This window comes from Apodemus sylvaticus, chromosome 21 (genome assembly GCF_947179515.1).
Source record: "Apodemus sylvaticus chromosome 21, mApoSyl1.1, whole genome shotgun sequence".
Classification (NCBI taxonomy): domain Eukaryota; kingdom Metazoa; phylum Chordata; class Mammalia; order Rodentia; family Muridae; genus Apodemus; species Apodemus sylvaticus.
The window spans coordinates 52,554,806-52,569,235 of NC_067492.1; the positions used below are offsets into that span (position 1 = coordinate 52,554,806).

Genomic DNA, 14,430 nt, shown 5'->3' on the forward strand with positions numbered 1-14,430 from the left:
ACATTGCTGTCAGCACGGCACGTTGCTGTCAGTATGCCTACCTAAGTCTGCGGAAAAGCACAGTCCCCTGTTAGTGTGGGGGCTCAAGACTTTCATGATATCATCTCTTGTAGAATACCATTTAAATTTGGTGCGATCCTCATTGGAGACACAGTGATAATTTTAAAATCCACACTAAATGGCAATATGCAAGACAAGCATTTGGAACAAAGAGGGCATGGTCTGCAGCTGTATCCATGAAGAGGGTCATGGGGCCAACTTCAGGGCAGGCAGATAAGTCAGTAGCACAGAACACCCGTCGTGTGAGTGTGCACCATCAGAAAGCACACGTGAGACTGTAACATTTACTGCAGTTTGGGGAAAGACTTGGGGACAATTGATTGATTTGCAGATTCTGAAGACTATTTCTTAACATGGGTGTCTTGCACACACATGTAACATACATTGCATAGTACCCCTCTGTACTCACAAGTAGACTTCAGACACTTACATCAGTTTCTAATCACTTTCCTGTCCATTACACATGACAGGTTTATATTAATGTCACCACCAGAATCTTCCAATGCTTAAGCCTATCTCTTGGTATAATGACTTTGTGGACACATATTTTGGACTGCAGCATTAGCAATTGTTTATTTGCTTGAATAGTCACTTTTTTCTTAAATTCTGTGTCCTCCTACTCCACTTGTATGGCCATTTATGAGGTAATGGTAGGGAGGGTCCAGAGAGGCCGAGTGTGTGCATGTGTGTGCATATGTGTGTAAACATATGTATATCTGTGCATATATGTGCACATGTGGATGTGTCAGTGTGCATGTATGTACACATGTATTTCATGTGTGTACGTGTACATGTATGTGTGTGAGTATGTATATGTATTTGTGCATGCATGTGAGTGTAGGTACATGTGTGTATGTGTGTGTGCATATGTGTATGTGAGTGCGTGTGTGGGGGTTGTCAGCTTTTGCTTCAGCTGTAAACGACTTTTGGAGACCTAGTGATAGTTTTAAAATCCACACTAAATGGCAATATGCGTGAAAAGCATTTGGAACAAAGAGGTTCCAAGTGGATGGTCTATCTGGCTGTCCCATCCTGCAGATTCTTGTTCTTCTTGACTTATTGTAATATTTCTTGTAATTGTGATATTTCTTTCTCTGTGCTAATTTGGAATCTGTTATTATAAAACTAAATATTATTACTATTTAGTTTTATAAAAAGGAAGCTCAGAGTATCGGTTTGTCAGAGCAGAACAAAAATAAAGAGGCAAATCAGAAAACACTTGCCGCAAACAAAAGGCAGGCAAAAACCAGGCATCTCAACGTGTGTGCAGTACAGTGAGATGGTGCTTAAAGGGAAACTCCGGCACTGCAGTGTTCATATGTCGGAAGTGTAAATATCTACAGAAGAGTGGCCTAGGGAGGGAGGGAGGGAGAGAGGCTGGAGGGGAGGGAGGGGGAAGTAGATAGGTAGGTAGGTGGTGGGTGAAGAATCTATCCTGGCACTCGAGCCGTCTGGAGTCTGGCCTCTAATGCAGTCATCTCCTTCTCTCCAGCTTAGCTCCTTTCTTCTTGAGGAACCACGTTTTCCTACCTCAATGTTTCTGCTTCTTTATCAAAATGTCTGGGTCTCATTGCTAAGTGTCTCTCTGTACGTGTGCATCATACCGTGTGTATAAATACATAAGACAGAAGTTTACCAGCCCTGCCGCACAGTGTTCTACCTGTGTTAGTCTTTTGATAACTACTAACAGGATCCTATAAGCACTCTGGGCCCGCCTGCCCATCACTGCACCTCCCTTTCCAGATGAAGCAGCTGATTACGGAAGGCTAAAGTGAGTGACCCACCGCCAGCTGGTTCTTTGTGATTATAAAGCTTGAAATCGAGCACAGAGGGTCTCGCTTTGAAATCCGTGCTCTGCTCCACTGAGCCTGGGAACCTCCACTGTGGAGCCTCACTGCGTACAGGGCTCTCTTTTCTATTTTATGATCCCCTCTTTTTATTTTTAAAATGCTGGCTGTGATCCCCAAACTAATGGGTCATAGCCACTACTCTCTAATGGGTCACAGTCTATAGTTTATTAAATATTAATGCTTGTGGAAACGAAGCTCATGTTTATGATGGTCCACGGTTACTCAGAGAGCAGCAGCAGGGGCCTTGCAGTTCTACTGTGTGGGTGAGAGCGGGGCGAAGGAGACCTCACACAGCGAGAAACAGGACAGAGCCAGTAGCGAGTACTGGTAGCAGTAGAGGCAGTGCACTGTGGGAGGGGATTACACAACAGAGGCAAGTTTACCTGATAGAATTGAGCCACTTAAGAACCAAACCGAGAGGGACCAGGATGCAGTCTAAGCAAGAGTGGCAGTGCCCTTAGGATGGGGCATGAGAAAGATGGTCACGTAGTAAAGACCCCGGGAACTCTGGAGTCAGGATGGCATCCGGAACAAAGGTGGGCGGCACAGCTGGAATGTCAACATCCAAGGTCGGGTCACGGACCATACCTGCGCAGCCTCGGTCGAGTAACTTGATACCTCTGTGCTTTCATTCATGGTTATTGACGCAACTGACAGTTTTTTTTCTTTCAGGATTAAAAGAATTAATACAGATGACATATGTGAAAATATCTGGAACATTTTAAGTGGTCATTATAGTTCTTATTTAAAAAAAGATGCAGAGTAGAACTGAAGGGATTTCACTGGGAGGGGTAGACATATGCTTAGGAAACCCTACCCTGAGTTACGGGGATATTTATTGAGTACCTACTGTGTGCTGTATATTATTGAAGGAACTGGGGACTCGGCTGGGAATAGGGCATTACCCCGGCTGCTCAGGTTGGTGGGAAGAGTCATCCTCTAATTCTTCTTTATTCGTCCCTACATTCATTCTGTCACCGTCTCCAACCATCCCATCCCCTTAAATTTAATCTCTTAAATTTAGAATTTCATGTTCTAAATCAGAGCAGTTTTTATACTCCCCTGTATAATTCTTTGTACAATTACCGGAACTGCTTAGGTTGCTCTCGGCTCTAACCCAGGACTGCTCCAGAGGAGGACACACTCGGTGCAGGGCAGCCATGAGCTCACATTAATACACAGCCACCTCACGTCATTTCCTTGTACAGAAATATTCCAAAAATGTTTCCGACATATTTAGAATAAGAGTTAGGCCCCTCAGAAATTATGATGGCCAGGTTACATCTGTTCCCTCAAAAACAGTACAAATGGAATGAGAAAACACACACACACACACACACACACACAAAAGAAAGTGGGAAGGATTCTTTCTCTTTGATCACCTAAGAATTTTGGAAGATACTATAGTGATTAATTAGTTAATTAATTAATGACCAAATGCATATATAATTAATTCATTTTAATTAATTCAAGGACATTTTATTAGGTTTAATTAATTTAAGGGCCGAGGGCGTCAACATTGGTGGATTTTCAAACAATAAAAGTCTTCTGTACCAAAAGCTAAAGTGAAGCAAATACTAATAAATGAAAAGCAGTATTGCAGTTTTCCTAAACTGTTTGACTCTTCTCCTGTCTTAGGACCAGGGAAGGTGAGCAGAGCGAAGACCTGTCACTGAATCTTTACTCCGTGATGATGTAATGCAGCTCATTGGAAGTGGCATCACCAGTGCCCAGTCATTTCTCACCCTGCCAGTGAATTCCTAGATCCCTTGACCTTGCAGTGGTGGCCAGTCCTTCTGGGGTAGGCTCTGCAAGTTGATACTTCATTATCTAGATTCTAATTGGTTTTGATAATCTAAATAGGAAAAACAGGTTTCTGTGGAAAATAACATAATCAAGCTCATTCAATTAAAACCCTTCTAATTTCATATAATTTCTACCTTGACTGTTTGGTCCTGCAATGGATTTGCATTCCTTCTTTCTGTCGCGACATGCTCAAACCATTTCTCAAGCGGTTTTAAAGGTATGTAACCTATGTGTAGATGTTGGTTAGCCTATCGCTGACCATTGAGTTAGTGGAACGTAGAGTTTTGCCTGGGTGTGTGGATCATGAAGAAGAAAAGAATGTGATTTGCTATTTTTCAGTTTTCTGAGTGTGTCTAATTTTAAGATACTTAAAATTAATCTGATTAATTAAAGTTAAATTAACTTAAAGTTAATCTGAAGAAGATGGTCAAAATGTATGATTTTTTTGCCTAGTGGCATATAGAAAATGAATACTACCGGTTAAAGCACACGTCTGAGGATACATACTTACACACATATCAACACATGATTTACACACATTTACAAAGATGTAAATATCTCTGTGTGTATCTTAATAATTAACCTCAAGATCGTGAGATACTGGGGCATTTCTAAATAATCTGATTAAAAACTGCAGAAAATGTTGACTTAAATTTTCTTTTCGCTATCATTTCTCATAGTTGGACATAAAATATTCTTGCTTCAAAAAAAAAAAGAAAATAATGTTGTACTTTTTAGTCTACAGGTGGAGAATTCCACCATTGCACTGACCAGGAAAGACCTTGGTCTAGACATTTCTGTGGAGACTCTTAAGTACACCAGAGCACCTTCGTGAGCCTGCAGTTTGGGTTGCTTTAAGCACCGAGAAGTTCCGTGGTTAATATGACACCACACCCACTTATAAAACGCAGCAGATGTGTGGGCCAGGAGAATGGTAGTGTTACACTATCAATATTTTAGGGATTCGTTTTTTAACCATAATGGAAATCTAAAAGGTTCGGAATAGTTTCAAGTCTTCCCTGTTCTAATGCTGACAGAATACAATATCAAAGACGAACCTTACTCAACGTGATAACACCATCATATAACCATTCACCCGGCAGCTGACTACTTTAGAAGTTTTAATTTGAACTCCCTTAGAGAGTTTATTATTCTAGAGAAGCCAACAGTGCTTTAAAGGGAAACAAGATGATTTCATACTGGCAGACAGCAAGGAGCAGAGCAGAGAGCAGAGGGGGAACACACCTGGAGGAGTTTAAATCCCCACAGCATGTTCTGAACTGTTAGATCTGGAGTAAACATCTGCTCTCTACACCTGCCTAGAGTGCATGGCCACTGTGCAAACCCAAGCACCAGATGGGTTACCTGATTGGTGGGCAACCGGCAAACGTGAAAGGCATATCTCGTGAAAGGCATATCTCGTAGAAGGTTCTGAGATTACAGAGGAAACCTACTCCTCGGTGCAATGGTAATGTATTTTAACCCAGTAGGAGTTACACGGCTCAGAATGAAGAAGAAAGGGGCTGTAATTTTTTTATGCTGTTTCCTCATTGAGCGGGGTCTTTCTCAGTTATCCGGACTGGCTGGCCAGGAGCTCTGGGAGCACTCTTGTTTCTGCCCCCGCTGGGATTGCAGCTGCTCAGTGACACAGCTGGCCTTTACCTGGGTGCTGGGGTTCTGAACTCACGTGTGCCTATGCACCAAAGCACTTTACCGACTGAGCCATGTTTACAGCCCTGGTTCGTGGTTTTGCTACAGTCAAAGTTGCTGGATGTGGTAGCTCACAATCCTCACCACCCAACTCATAAACTGAAGCCTTCTTCCTGAGGCTCACAGAAAGACCCACAAAGAAAGCAATGTCTCAGGGAAGCACACAGGCCTAAACCCACCGTCTTTGCTCACATACTGGGGTTTGGGATTTGAAACAGAAACTACTACAGAGCAGATTAACATAATCTGTCTCCATATGATTTTGTTCATTTGTATCTCCACATACATTGTTAAAAAAAAAACTTCTGCCAGAAAATTTTATTTGATTCTATAAATGACACTTTTAGCTTCTTGGAGCAATTAAGATATGATAATAAGTAATTTTAAGTGCTTTTAGAAAAACAATAATGCATTCAAATAATATACAGAATTAAAATCCCAAAGTGTACCAAGAGCTGTGATCCAGCAACCTTCAGCAGTTAAAACAGTATCAATAAGTCCATCATGTAGGCCTACGCAGTAAAGTGAAATCAAAGGCAAATGCAGTGTATCTTATTTTGATAATGTAATTTTTAAGATATAGCAAAAAGGTGCACTTAAAAATTAATGAAGTAAGGACCCGGATAACAGCTTAGCAATAAGAGTACTTGCTACTCTTGCAGAGAGCCCACACTTAGCTCTCAGCACCATAATGGGCTAACAACCACCAGCTAACACAATGGGCTAACAACCACCAGCTAACACAATGGGCTAACAACCACCAGCTAACACAATGGACTAACAACCACCAGCTAACACAATGGGTTAACAACCACCAGCTAACACAATGGGCTAACAACCACCAGCAAACACAATGGGCTAACAACCACAAGCTAACACAATGGGCTAACAACCACCAGCTAACACAATCGGTTAACAACCACCAGCAAACACAATGAGTTAACAACCACCAGCTAACACAATGGGCTAACAACCACCAGCAAACACAATGGGCTAACGACCACAAGCTAACACAATGGGCTAACAACCACCAGCTAACACAATCGGTTAACAACCACCAGCTAACACAATGGGTTAACAACCACCAGCAAACACAATGGGTTAACAACCACCAGCTAACACAATGGGCTAACAACCACCAGCTAACACAATGGGTTAACAACCACCAGCAAACACAATGGGCTAGCAACCACCAGCTAACACAATGGGTTAACAACCAGCTAACACAATGGACTAACAACCACCTGTAACTCCAGGTTCAGGGGATTCAAGGCCACAATGCTCTCTTTTGGTCTCCACAGGTGCCTGCAAATGCATACTTATCCATAATTCACACACAGAGATATGTACATTAAAAAAAAAACCTGGGTATGGTGGTGTGTACTTTGAGAAACAGAGGCAGGTCAGTCAGGAGTTTGAAGTCACCCTCATCGTCAAAGGTGAGTTCAAGGCCAGACTATAAAAGGCTCTGTCTCAGGAAGTAGGTGTTAAGACCCTGTCTCTAAAGACACCACAGACTTTGCTTGTAAGGTATAAAGAAATCCAGAGGGAACTGATCTGGGAGCTTCCTCCCTGCATTTATAATGCTGAGAGGGGCTACACAGGCTGTTGGGGAGAAGGCCATCAAAGGTCTCACCCAGCCGGCAGCCCTATGGCTTACACCATAGACCCATCAAGCAAAACAGTGTGATGGTAACAGCCAGTCTCTGACTGGTAGGTAGTCTAGCCTGTCCTACAAGCAGGAATGTATTCCTAGTACTGCAAGTCTAGTTAAAATCCCATGGCTGAGATTGTCTTAGGCTCTAAGGTAAACTTAATACTCTTGATTAGCTAAATTGTCACCGTCCCAAGCTACCATCTAAATAGTTATGTTTATCCCTATAGACAAGTGCTTCTTTAATCAGAAAAGCTCTGAGTATTGGTGGAGGATGCAGAGGCAATTCAAGGTGTTGTGGCTAGGTAATAGTTGGATGTTCAACCCTAAAGAAGACGTTTATGAGCTCTCTAGCTAAAGCATGATGCTAATGTGGCACAAGATGGGGTGGAAAGAATATAAAAGCCAGAGGAGAAGGAGGAGGAAGAGGAGGAAGAGGAGGAGGAGGAGGAGGAGTGCTCCAGTCATCCATCACTTCACAGTAGCTACGGCTGCTTGCAATAGGCCAACACAGGCCTAGCAACAGTCAATCACGAGAGAGTTTAAAGCATTCTGCCCTTTCTCTATGAACTATTGGCTCTTGGTGAATTCTGGGGGAGGCACAGTCATTGTCTTCAGTTGTATACCTACTGAGAAGCCACCAGGCTCCAGCCAGATCCAGGGTCACACAGATGATCCTGGTTAAACTCTCAAACAAAACAGTGGCGGCAGCGGCAGCACAGACAAGGAGGCCATGCGTGTGAGAAGGATGCCGAGGATGAGAAGAAGGGGAGTGAGCAGTGGGGGGCGGATAATGATAGTTAGAATGCACATTGTGCATGTGTGATGTTGTCAGAGAACAAACTCAACAAAGGCTAAACGCATACTCAGTTCCTTCTACATATAGAGATTAGATAAAGCCTGGGTCTCTGCCTTTGAGCTATCTCACTCATTCCAAAGCAGAACAGGAAATCCTACTGGATTTCCACAGCGACAACTGCGTTCACTGATCCTGCTTGAGTATTATTTAAGTTGTGTTGGGGAATGGGAAAGCGCTCCCAAGGATGGGTACACTCAACGTGACGAGCATCAGTAATGAGTCCACACTGCGGATAGATGGGCTCACACAGGCCTGTGGTTGGGGAAGCCAGCAGAGAGAGCCTCAGCCCCACCCAGCCTCAGGCTTGCTGCATTTACACGCGTCAGAGAAGCAACTGGCTCCTCTTCAGAAAGCCTTAGAGAGAAGAGTGTCTCCATCTTTTTATTATTATTATTATTGTTGTTGTTGTTGTTGGGTTTCACTCTGCAGCTAGATCGAGTACTCAGGAGCACTCCATAGTGGAGGAATGATTAGATGGTGCTGAAGACTGGCGGAGGCCACAGAGAGCATTGGGGGCTCAGACTCTGTTCTCACCTTGCATCTGATGGAGGGATGTGGGGTAGAGTCAAGGGAAAGGCTGCCTTGACCCTCAGCGTGACGAGATAGACTATAGACTATAGGGAGACTCCTGGAGGGTCACAGAAGCAAGATTCTGTTTCACGTTGCTGTACCCTTGTGATGTGTGTTTTGTATCTTAAGTATGAGACTGGATCCTGTTGAGCCCACAGCTGGAGAGGGCCTCTAGGACAGCACCCTCAGGTTCCTTTTCACTGAGAATTTGAAAACAGATGTCATCATCAGTGGAGGTGATGATAGATCACAATCCTCATCATCCTCATCCTCCTCCTCATCATCATCATTGCTGATGTGAAGTGGCCTGGAGGACAACCATCCAAGACTCACCAGAGGCCACGAGAATGAAACAAGGGTGCCCCACTCTGCCAAATGCAGCAAAAGTGGTACCCACGGCGAGAGCAGGAGAACTGGCAGACACATGCAGAGGAAGCATGCTAGAGAAGGAGAGATGTTGGGAAGCACAGGCACTACAGATGCCCTGGGAGAATGTGAGATAGCATGTGCAGGGCGTACGAAGACCAGAAATACTAAAGGAGGTTTACACACTGGAGCCACGTGTTGATTCAGCGGAGGGGGGAGCTTGATGATGCATAACCTGAAGGAGGGAGCTGGGAGGGAGGGAGATGGAAGGAGAGGTCGAGCCGTGCTTAGACCCCAAGTGAGACCGCCTCCCCACCCACCACGATCCAGAAAACCACAGTGTATGTGCAAGTTGGCTGCTATTGGAACAGGAGCAAATGTCACAGGCGATTTGGAAACCCGTGATGAGAGGTCATTTGGAGACAAGACAAGAGCGTGAGCGACTGTGAGAGGCTAAATGTAGGGCACAGTAAGTGTCATATTGAGAACAAGTATTTTAGCACAGTGAGGAAAAACAAATAGTTTAGCATCCTAATGAAGAATAGGGCAGCAGAGAGGAGGATTTGAGGTATATTTTAATCTACCTACTTGAAAATTAGGTTTTTGAGCCACTGCACAGTAAACCCTGTATTCTCATTAGTGGTAACTTACTAGTCAGATCCCTTTCCTAGGTTATCTATCTATCTATCTGTCTGTCTATCTATCTGTCTATCTATCTATCTATCTATCTATCTATCTATCTATCTATCTATTTATCTATGCATATGTATGTATGCATGCATGTACATATGTACGGATGCATATTCCTTGAATCTTTCACCCAGCCATCTCTGTCTTTTCTGCTCTAGTCCTGGTCTCTGGCCTGCACTTCAGAGCTCATCCCTTCCATACCTATCTGGTGTATATAGGTCTTAATATCTCAAATTTTCAGGCTTTGGGATAGGATCAGTACCTTATAGTAAAATATCACTTTCTCTCCCAGTGTGGGAAAAAAATCTCATATCAGATACAAGGCAGTACGTGGTACCTACTTGTTGACCGATTTATCTTTTTAGAGTTGAATAGCTAATAAAACACCTTATGTAGCAATTCCTCTGCTAATAGAATATGCACAATCCCTCTCGGCACCTGCTGAGCATCTCTGGGAGATGCTGAAATTGTTCATCAATTTTCTCCTTTATGTGTTATTCAATTAGTTTGTCTAGGGTGTGATCTAGAATAAGCATCAATCAAAAGCATAATAGTAAGTTGTGTGTGAGCTCTCTATGCTAATGGTTTGCATCTGGGTCTTTTGTCCAGATAGGTCTTAGATTCTTGAGTCACACTCATCGTTTGCTTTAAGGATGTAATATGAAAGACTCAGAATTACTCAGTGCAGTTACTGTTCTGTAATACAATGATGAACCTGAAATCAATTTTGTGGAAAAAAATCATTGCTACTATAATTAGCATAGTCTATCTTGTACACTCTTGGATTAAATAGTCTGCACTGAGGGCTTTGGGGCCCAGAGTTTCTAGTTTATGACCTTTACAAAGTGTACATTTAATTCTCAACACTTAAGTGAAACTAAGCTATTTGCATATATATAATTATATTTAAGTCATAAAGCAAGTACCACTTACATATATTTATAATTAATAACCACACTATCATGTAATAATGATCATTAGTTTTATACAACAGGTTACCATGTCAAGTTAATGAGTTATCAGTCCAAATAACATTTGATCAAACATCCCAACTGCTTTGGGAAAATAAGAACATTATTATATTTCTTAAGGTTTGTTTTTTTTTGTTTTGTTTTTTTTGTTTTTTTTTTGTTTTGTTTTGTTTTTTTGATAGGGTCTCAAAGTAGCCCAGGCAATCCTCCAATTCTTTATGTAGCGACGAATGAACTCAAATTCTCAACCCTCCTGCCTTTGCCTTCTGTGTCCTGGGATTAACAGGCACTATACCCCAGTCCACTTGTTATAAAATGGCGTCATTCTATTCTGGAGCTAGTGAAAAGATGAACTGTTTTGTTTGCCTGTACAATACACACACTGAAAAAGATCAATCAGACACAATGAAATGTATTGAGACCTAAAATTTTACACAGTATGCAACCTGTGATAAAAACATCTTTGGCATATTTTTTGACCCAGTTAGCATTAAGCAATAAGCTACTGGATTCTTTTTTTTTTTTTTCTCCTGCTTTATGTGTTTGCTGAGTCTGGTTAGTTTAGAGGCCTCGTCCATGCTCAGGGTAATCCACAGTGGCTCTGTTTTCCCTACATGCAGGTATATTGTTGTTTCTTAGCTGTGCTACTGGATTCTTTAACAAACATTTACATTAAAGATGACAGTGGGTATGTGTGAATTCGGTGTGATGTATGCACCCTCTGGAGATGGCCATTTTCAGTCTTTGTGCTTAAAGACCAAATCTGTACGTGAGAACATTAGGCCTCTGCAGCTGCTCTTTAGGAGCAGCTGCTCTAGATAGAGAGAATATAATTATAATATATAGAGAGAATATATAATAATAGAGAGAATATAGTCATAATATAAACAGTAGATATAATTTCTATCTATTCTTCTAACATACACGAAAGTTTTTCATACTGCCATTCATCCCACAGATTAGATTTTACTTAGTGGCAAAATAGCAGATCCAGACAACTTAGAAATAATTTTATGTTTAACAACGAACTGGAATTCATTGATACCTTTAAGTGTTCTTGGACAGAGGGAACAAAATACACCATTAAGAACTATTTTTCATTGTTTTAAATATCAAGAAAAAAATATACATAATCTTCTCCAAAAACTCTCTTCTTCCCCACAGAGGCAACATTCCCTAAAATGGAGATTAATAAGCAATTAATGGCTCAAACGTAACTCAATAATTGCAAATAAATGCTAGTATAATATCTTGATAAATATAAGAATTCTGAGAGCCAAAAATTAAAGACTTTGATGTTTGTAAGATCAATAGATGTGACTTATCACTATTTAATATCAATTTTAATTTTTAAATGCCATGTTCCCGTGAAAAAAAAGTTTCCTGCATGGGAAAATTGAAATTCCAAGAAAGAATCTGGACAAAAGAAACAAACTTTTTATTAAAGGGCCGTTAGGAGGCCCCACTTACGCAGCCACCTCTTCTTTTGACAGCCCTTTGAAATTCTGCTCCAGGTAATAATCGATGTCATCTTTCTCTTTGATCAGCTGGGCCCTAAATGGAATAGAAAGAAATAATATGGTACTGTCTGACCAGGTTGAAAAGCTTCGGAACACACAGGATGCTACCGGAAGAGAAGACACCTTCAGTACACAGAGCGCCCGGGGTGAGCGCTCTGCTCAAGCTCTAAGCTCATTTCTGAATAACTCCGAAAGGCAGAAGACAGAGAAGAGTAGATGTAATGGGTAACGGTTGTGTTGTGTGACTGTAATGTGGGTGAGGTGATGAGTAACAGGTGTGTTGTGTGACTGTCATGTGGCTGAGGTAATGAGTAATGGGTGTGTTGTGTGACTGTAATGTGGGTGAGGTAATGAGTAATGGGTGTATTGTGTGACTGTAATGCATTGCACAGGTCACAGGCTGGAGTCACACTGTCTCCCAGCTCGTTCGTGGGTGTTGTAGAACTACGATTGCTATTGTCTTTGGTAGAGGACCTTGAGTCAAGAAAAACTGTTTGACTGTATCAAACATGTTTATTCTAAACATTATTAAAGTTTTCCCAGGAATGCTGTTGAAGAGGTTTATTTTTCCCCCAGGTGTTCTATTGTTTTGGTTTTGCTTTTCAGACAAGTCTTGCTCTGCCGCCCAGGCAGGCCTTGTCACTGGCTGCCTCTGCTCCGGATCACTGGTCAATCATAGGTGTGGCCTGTCATGTCCTACTAAGAACCTGTTTGTGTTTCTTTCTCAAATTGTGCATGAATCTCAAATTATTGAGATACAAGCTGCAAAAATTTTAAAATAGATTTTATTGAAAAATGTGTTCATACTAACATCCTCTATATTTGTAAAACTAAATACAGATTAATTTCCCAGAACCCTGTGTTCATGGCACTAAACATCCCTAAATAGTCATGGTTTTACTTACAGAATACTTATTAAAGAATGATTGTAAAAAACTTTACCCTAGATAGTAATAATAAGGATATTTTCTTTAATAAAATTGTTTTCAAAAAAATCCATCTGCTCTTAGGGAAGTGACAATCAGTTATGTTTATTGTTCATTTTGAAAAGAATATGTAATCTTAATCAGGGCAAAAAGACAGACAAATCAAGCTTTTCGAATTTTGCGAATATTATAAAAATTAAAGAACATACCCATGTCTGTGTGCATGCGCACAAATTATGCTTATTAAAAGAGAATACGAGCTTATTCTCAGCTTAGAGTGTTAGTGTTGGTTTGGTTATGCATTTACTTTGGACCAGGGGCTTCAGTCTTTCAAGGAAGACTAAAAATGCAAGATGAGAACAAAGAAGTCTTGTAGTGATCTGATCATTATACTTTACAGGAATTGACATAAATGCACAAAAAGAAAATAGCCAAAAGTACATATGCAAATTATTTCTAGTCATAAGCAATATGTGCGTTCCTCAAAGGCAGTGCACTGGCAAATGGAAACTTCAAAGTATCTCGGTTTCTGTTAATATTCATAAATATAAACGCATCAATTTCTTGTTCTGGAGTCTGTGACAACTCCAGTAGCTTGGTAGCCATTCCTCAGCAACAGCAGCATGGTGTGTGTGTGTGTGTGTGTGTGTGTGTGTGTGGAACTTTCAGTCCCCACTGTCATTTCAGGAGCTAAATCCTGCCTGCCAACCTATCCCAGTAGGGAGCATGGATCCTAGTAGGATCCTAGCACAGCCCTCCAAAACAGAAGTCAGTCAGGGTTTGAGACTTTGTGAGCTAAAAACCACGGATGCTTCCATCTTCAAAGCTTCTTCATTCTCTCTGTACATATTTTTTTTTTAAATCTTGAAACTATAAAAACATACAATAATTTCATAGGAAATAAAAAAAATTAAATGACCACCAGCTTGGTAAATAGATATGCTGGTTATACTTAAGTGAGTCTCGTGAGGCCTTTCAGAACGGGGAGTTGGAATATTTGACTGTAACAGTGTTGTCAACTCTTTTCTTTACACAACTGCAGTTTTTGAGAGTGCTGTTAAAACGCCGATGGCTGCAGGAGCTGTACTCTGTAGGAAGCAGGACTGCATACCTCGGGATTGTTTTTGAAGAGCATGGTAGCTTCTGCCTGGCTAAGATCGCAAGCCTTGTACGAGTCACAGGAAGTGGGGGAAAGGTGGCCATTTGGGCGCTGCAAAATATAAGCAGGAATGATGGTTATAAAAGGATAAATCTTCAAAGACTCCGTGAAGATAAAATAACATTAGCAATGTCCTGTGTTTTGTCTGAGGTGAGGGTGTCTCTATATTCTTCAGGCTGTCTCTCACCTCTTCTACTGTCTGTCTTTCAGACCACTGTCTGCATCCCTATACCAGAGTGGTTTAGGAGAAAATACATTAAATGAGTTGATGGTTCAACTTCGTTAAGAG

At 41.4% G+C, this 14,430-nt stretch overlaps 1 protein-coding gene across 1 annotated transcript in view; it reads right to left on the bottom strand.

Moving 5' to 3' along the window:
- The window catches only part of Ttc29 (tetratricopeptide repeat domain 29), a 173,862-nt gene extending 159,677 nt beyond the window's left edge, over nt 1-14,185 (bottom strand). Inside the window, exons 1-2 of the mRNA XM_052167098.1 lie at nt 14,094-14,185; nt 12,007-12,090 (exon numbers count right to left, since the gene is read on the bottom strand). Coding sequence (XP_052023058.1) covers nt 12,007-12,090; nt 14,094-14,185 — 176 coding nt within the window. The remainder of the gene's footprint in view (nt 1-12,006; nt 12,091-14,093) is intronic.
- Nucleotides 14,186-14,430: the final 245 nt, after the last annotated feature.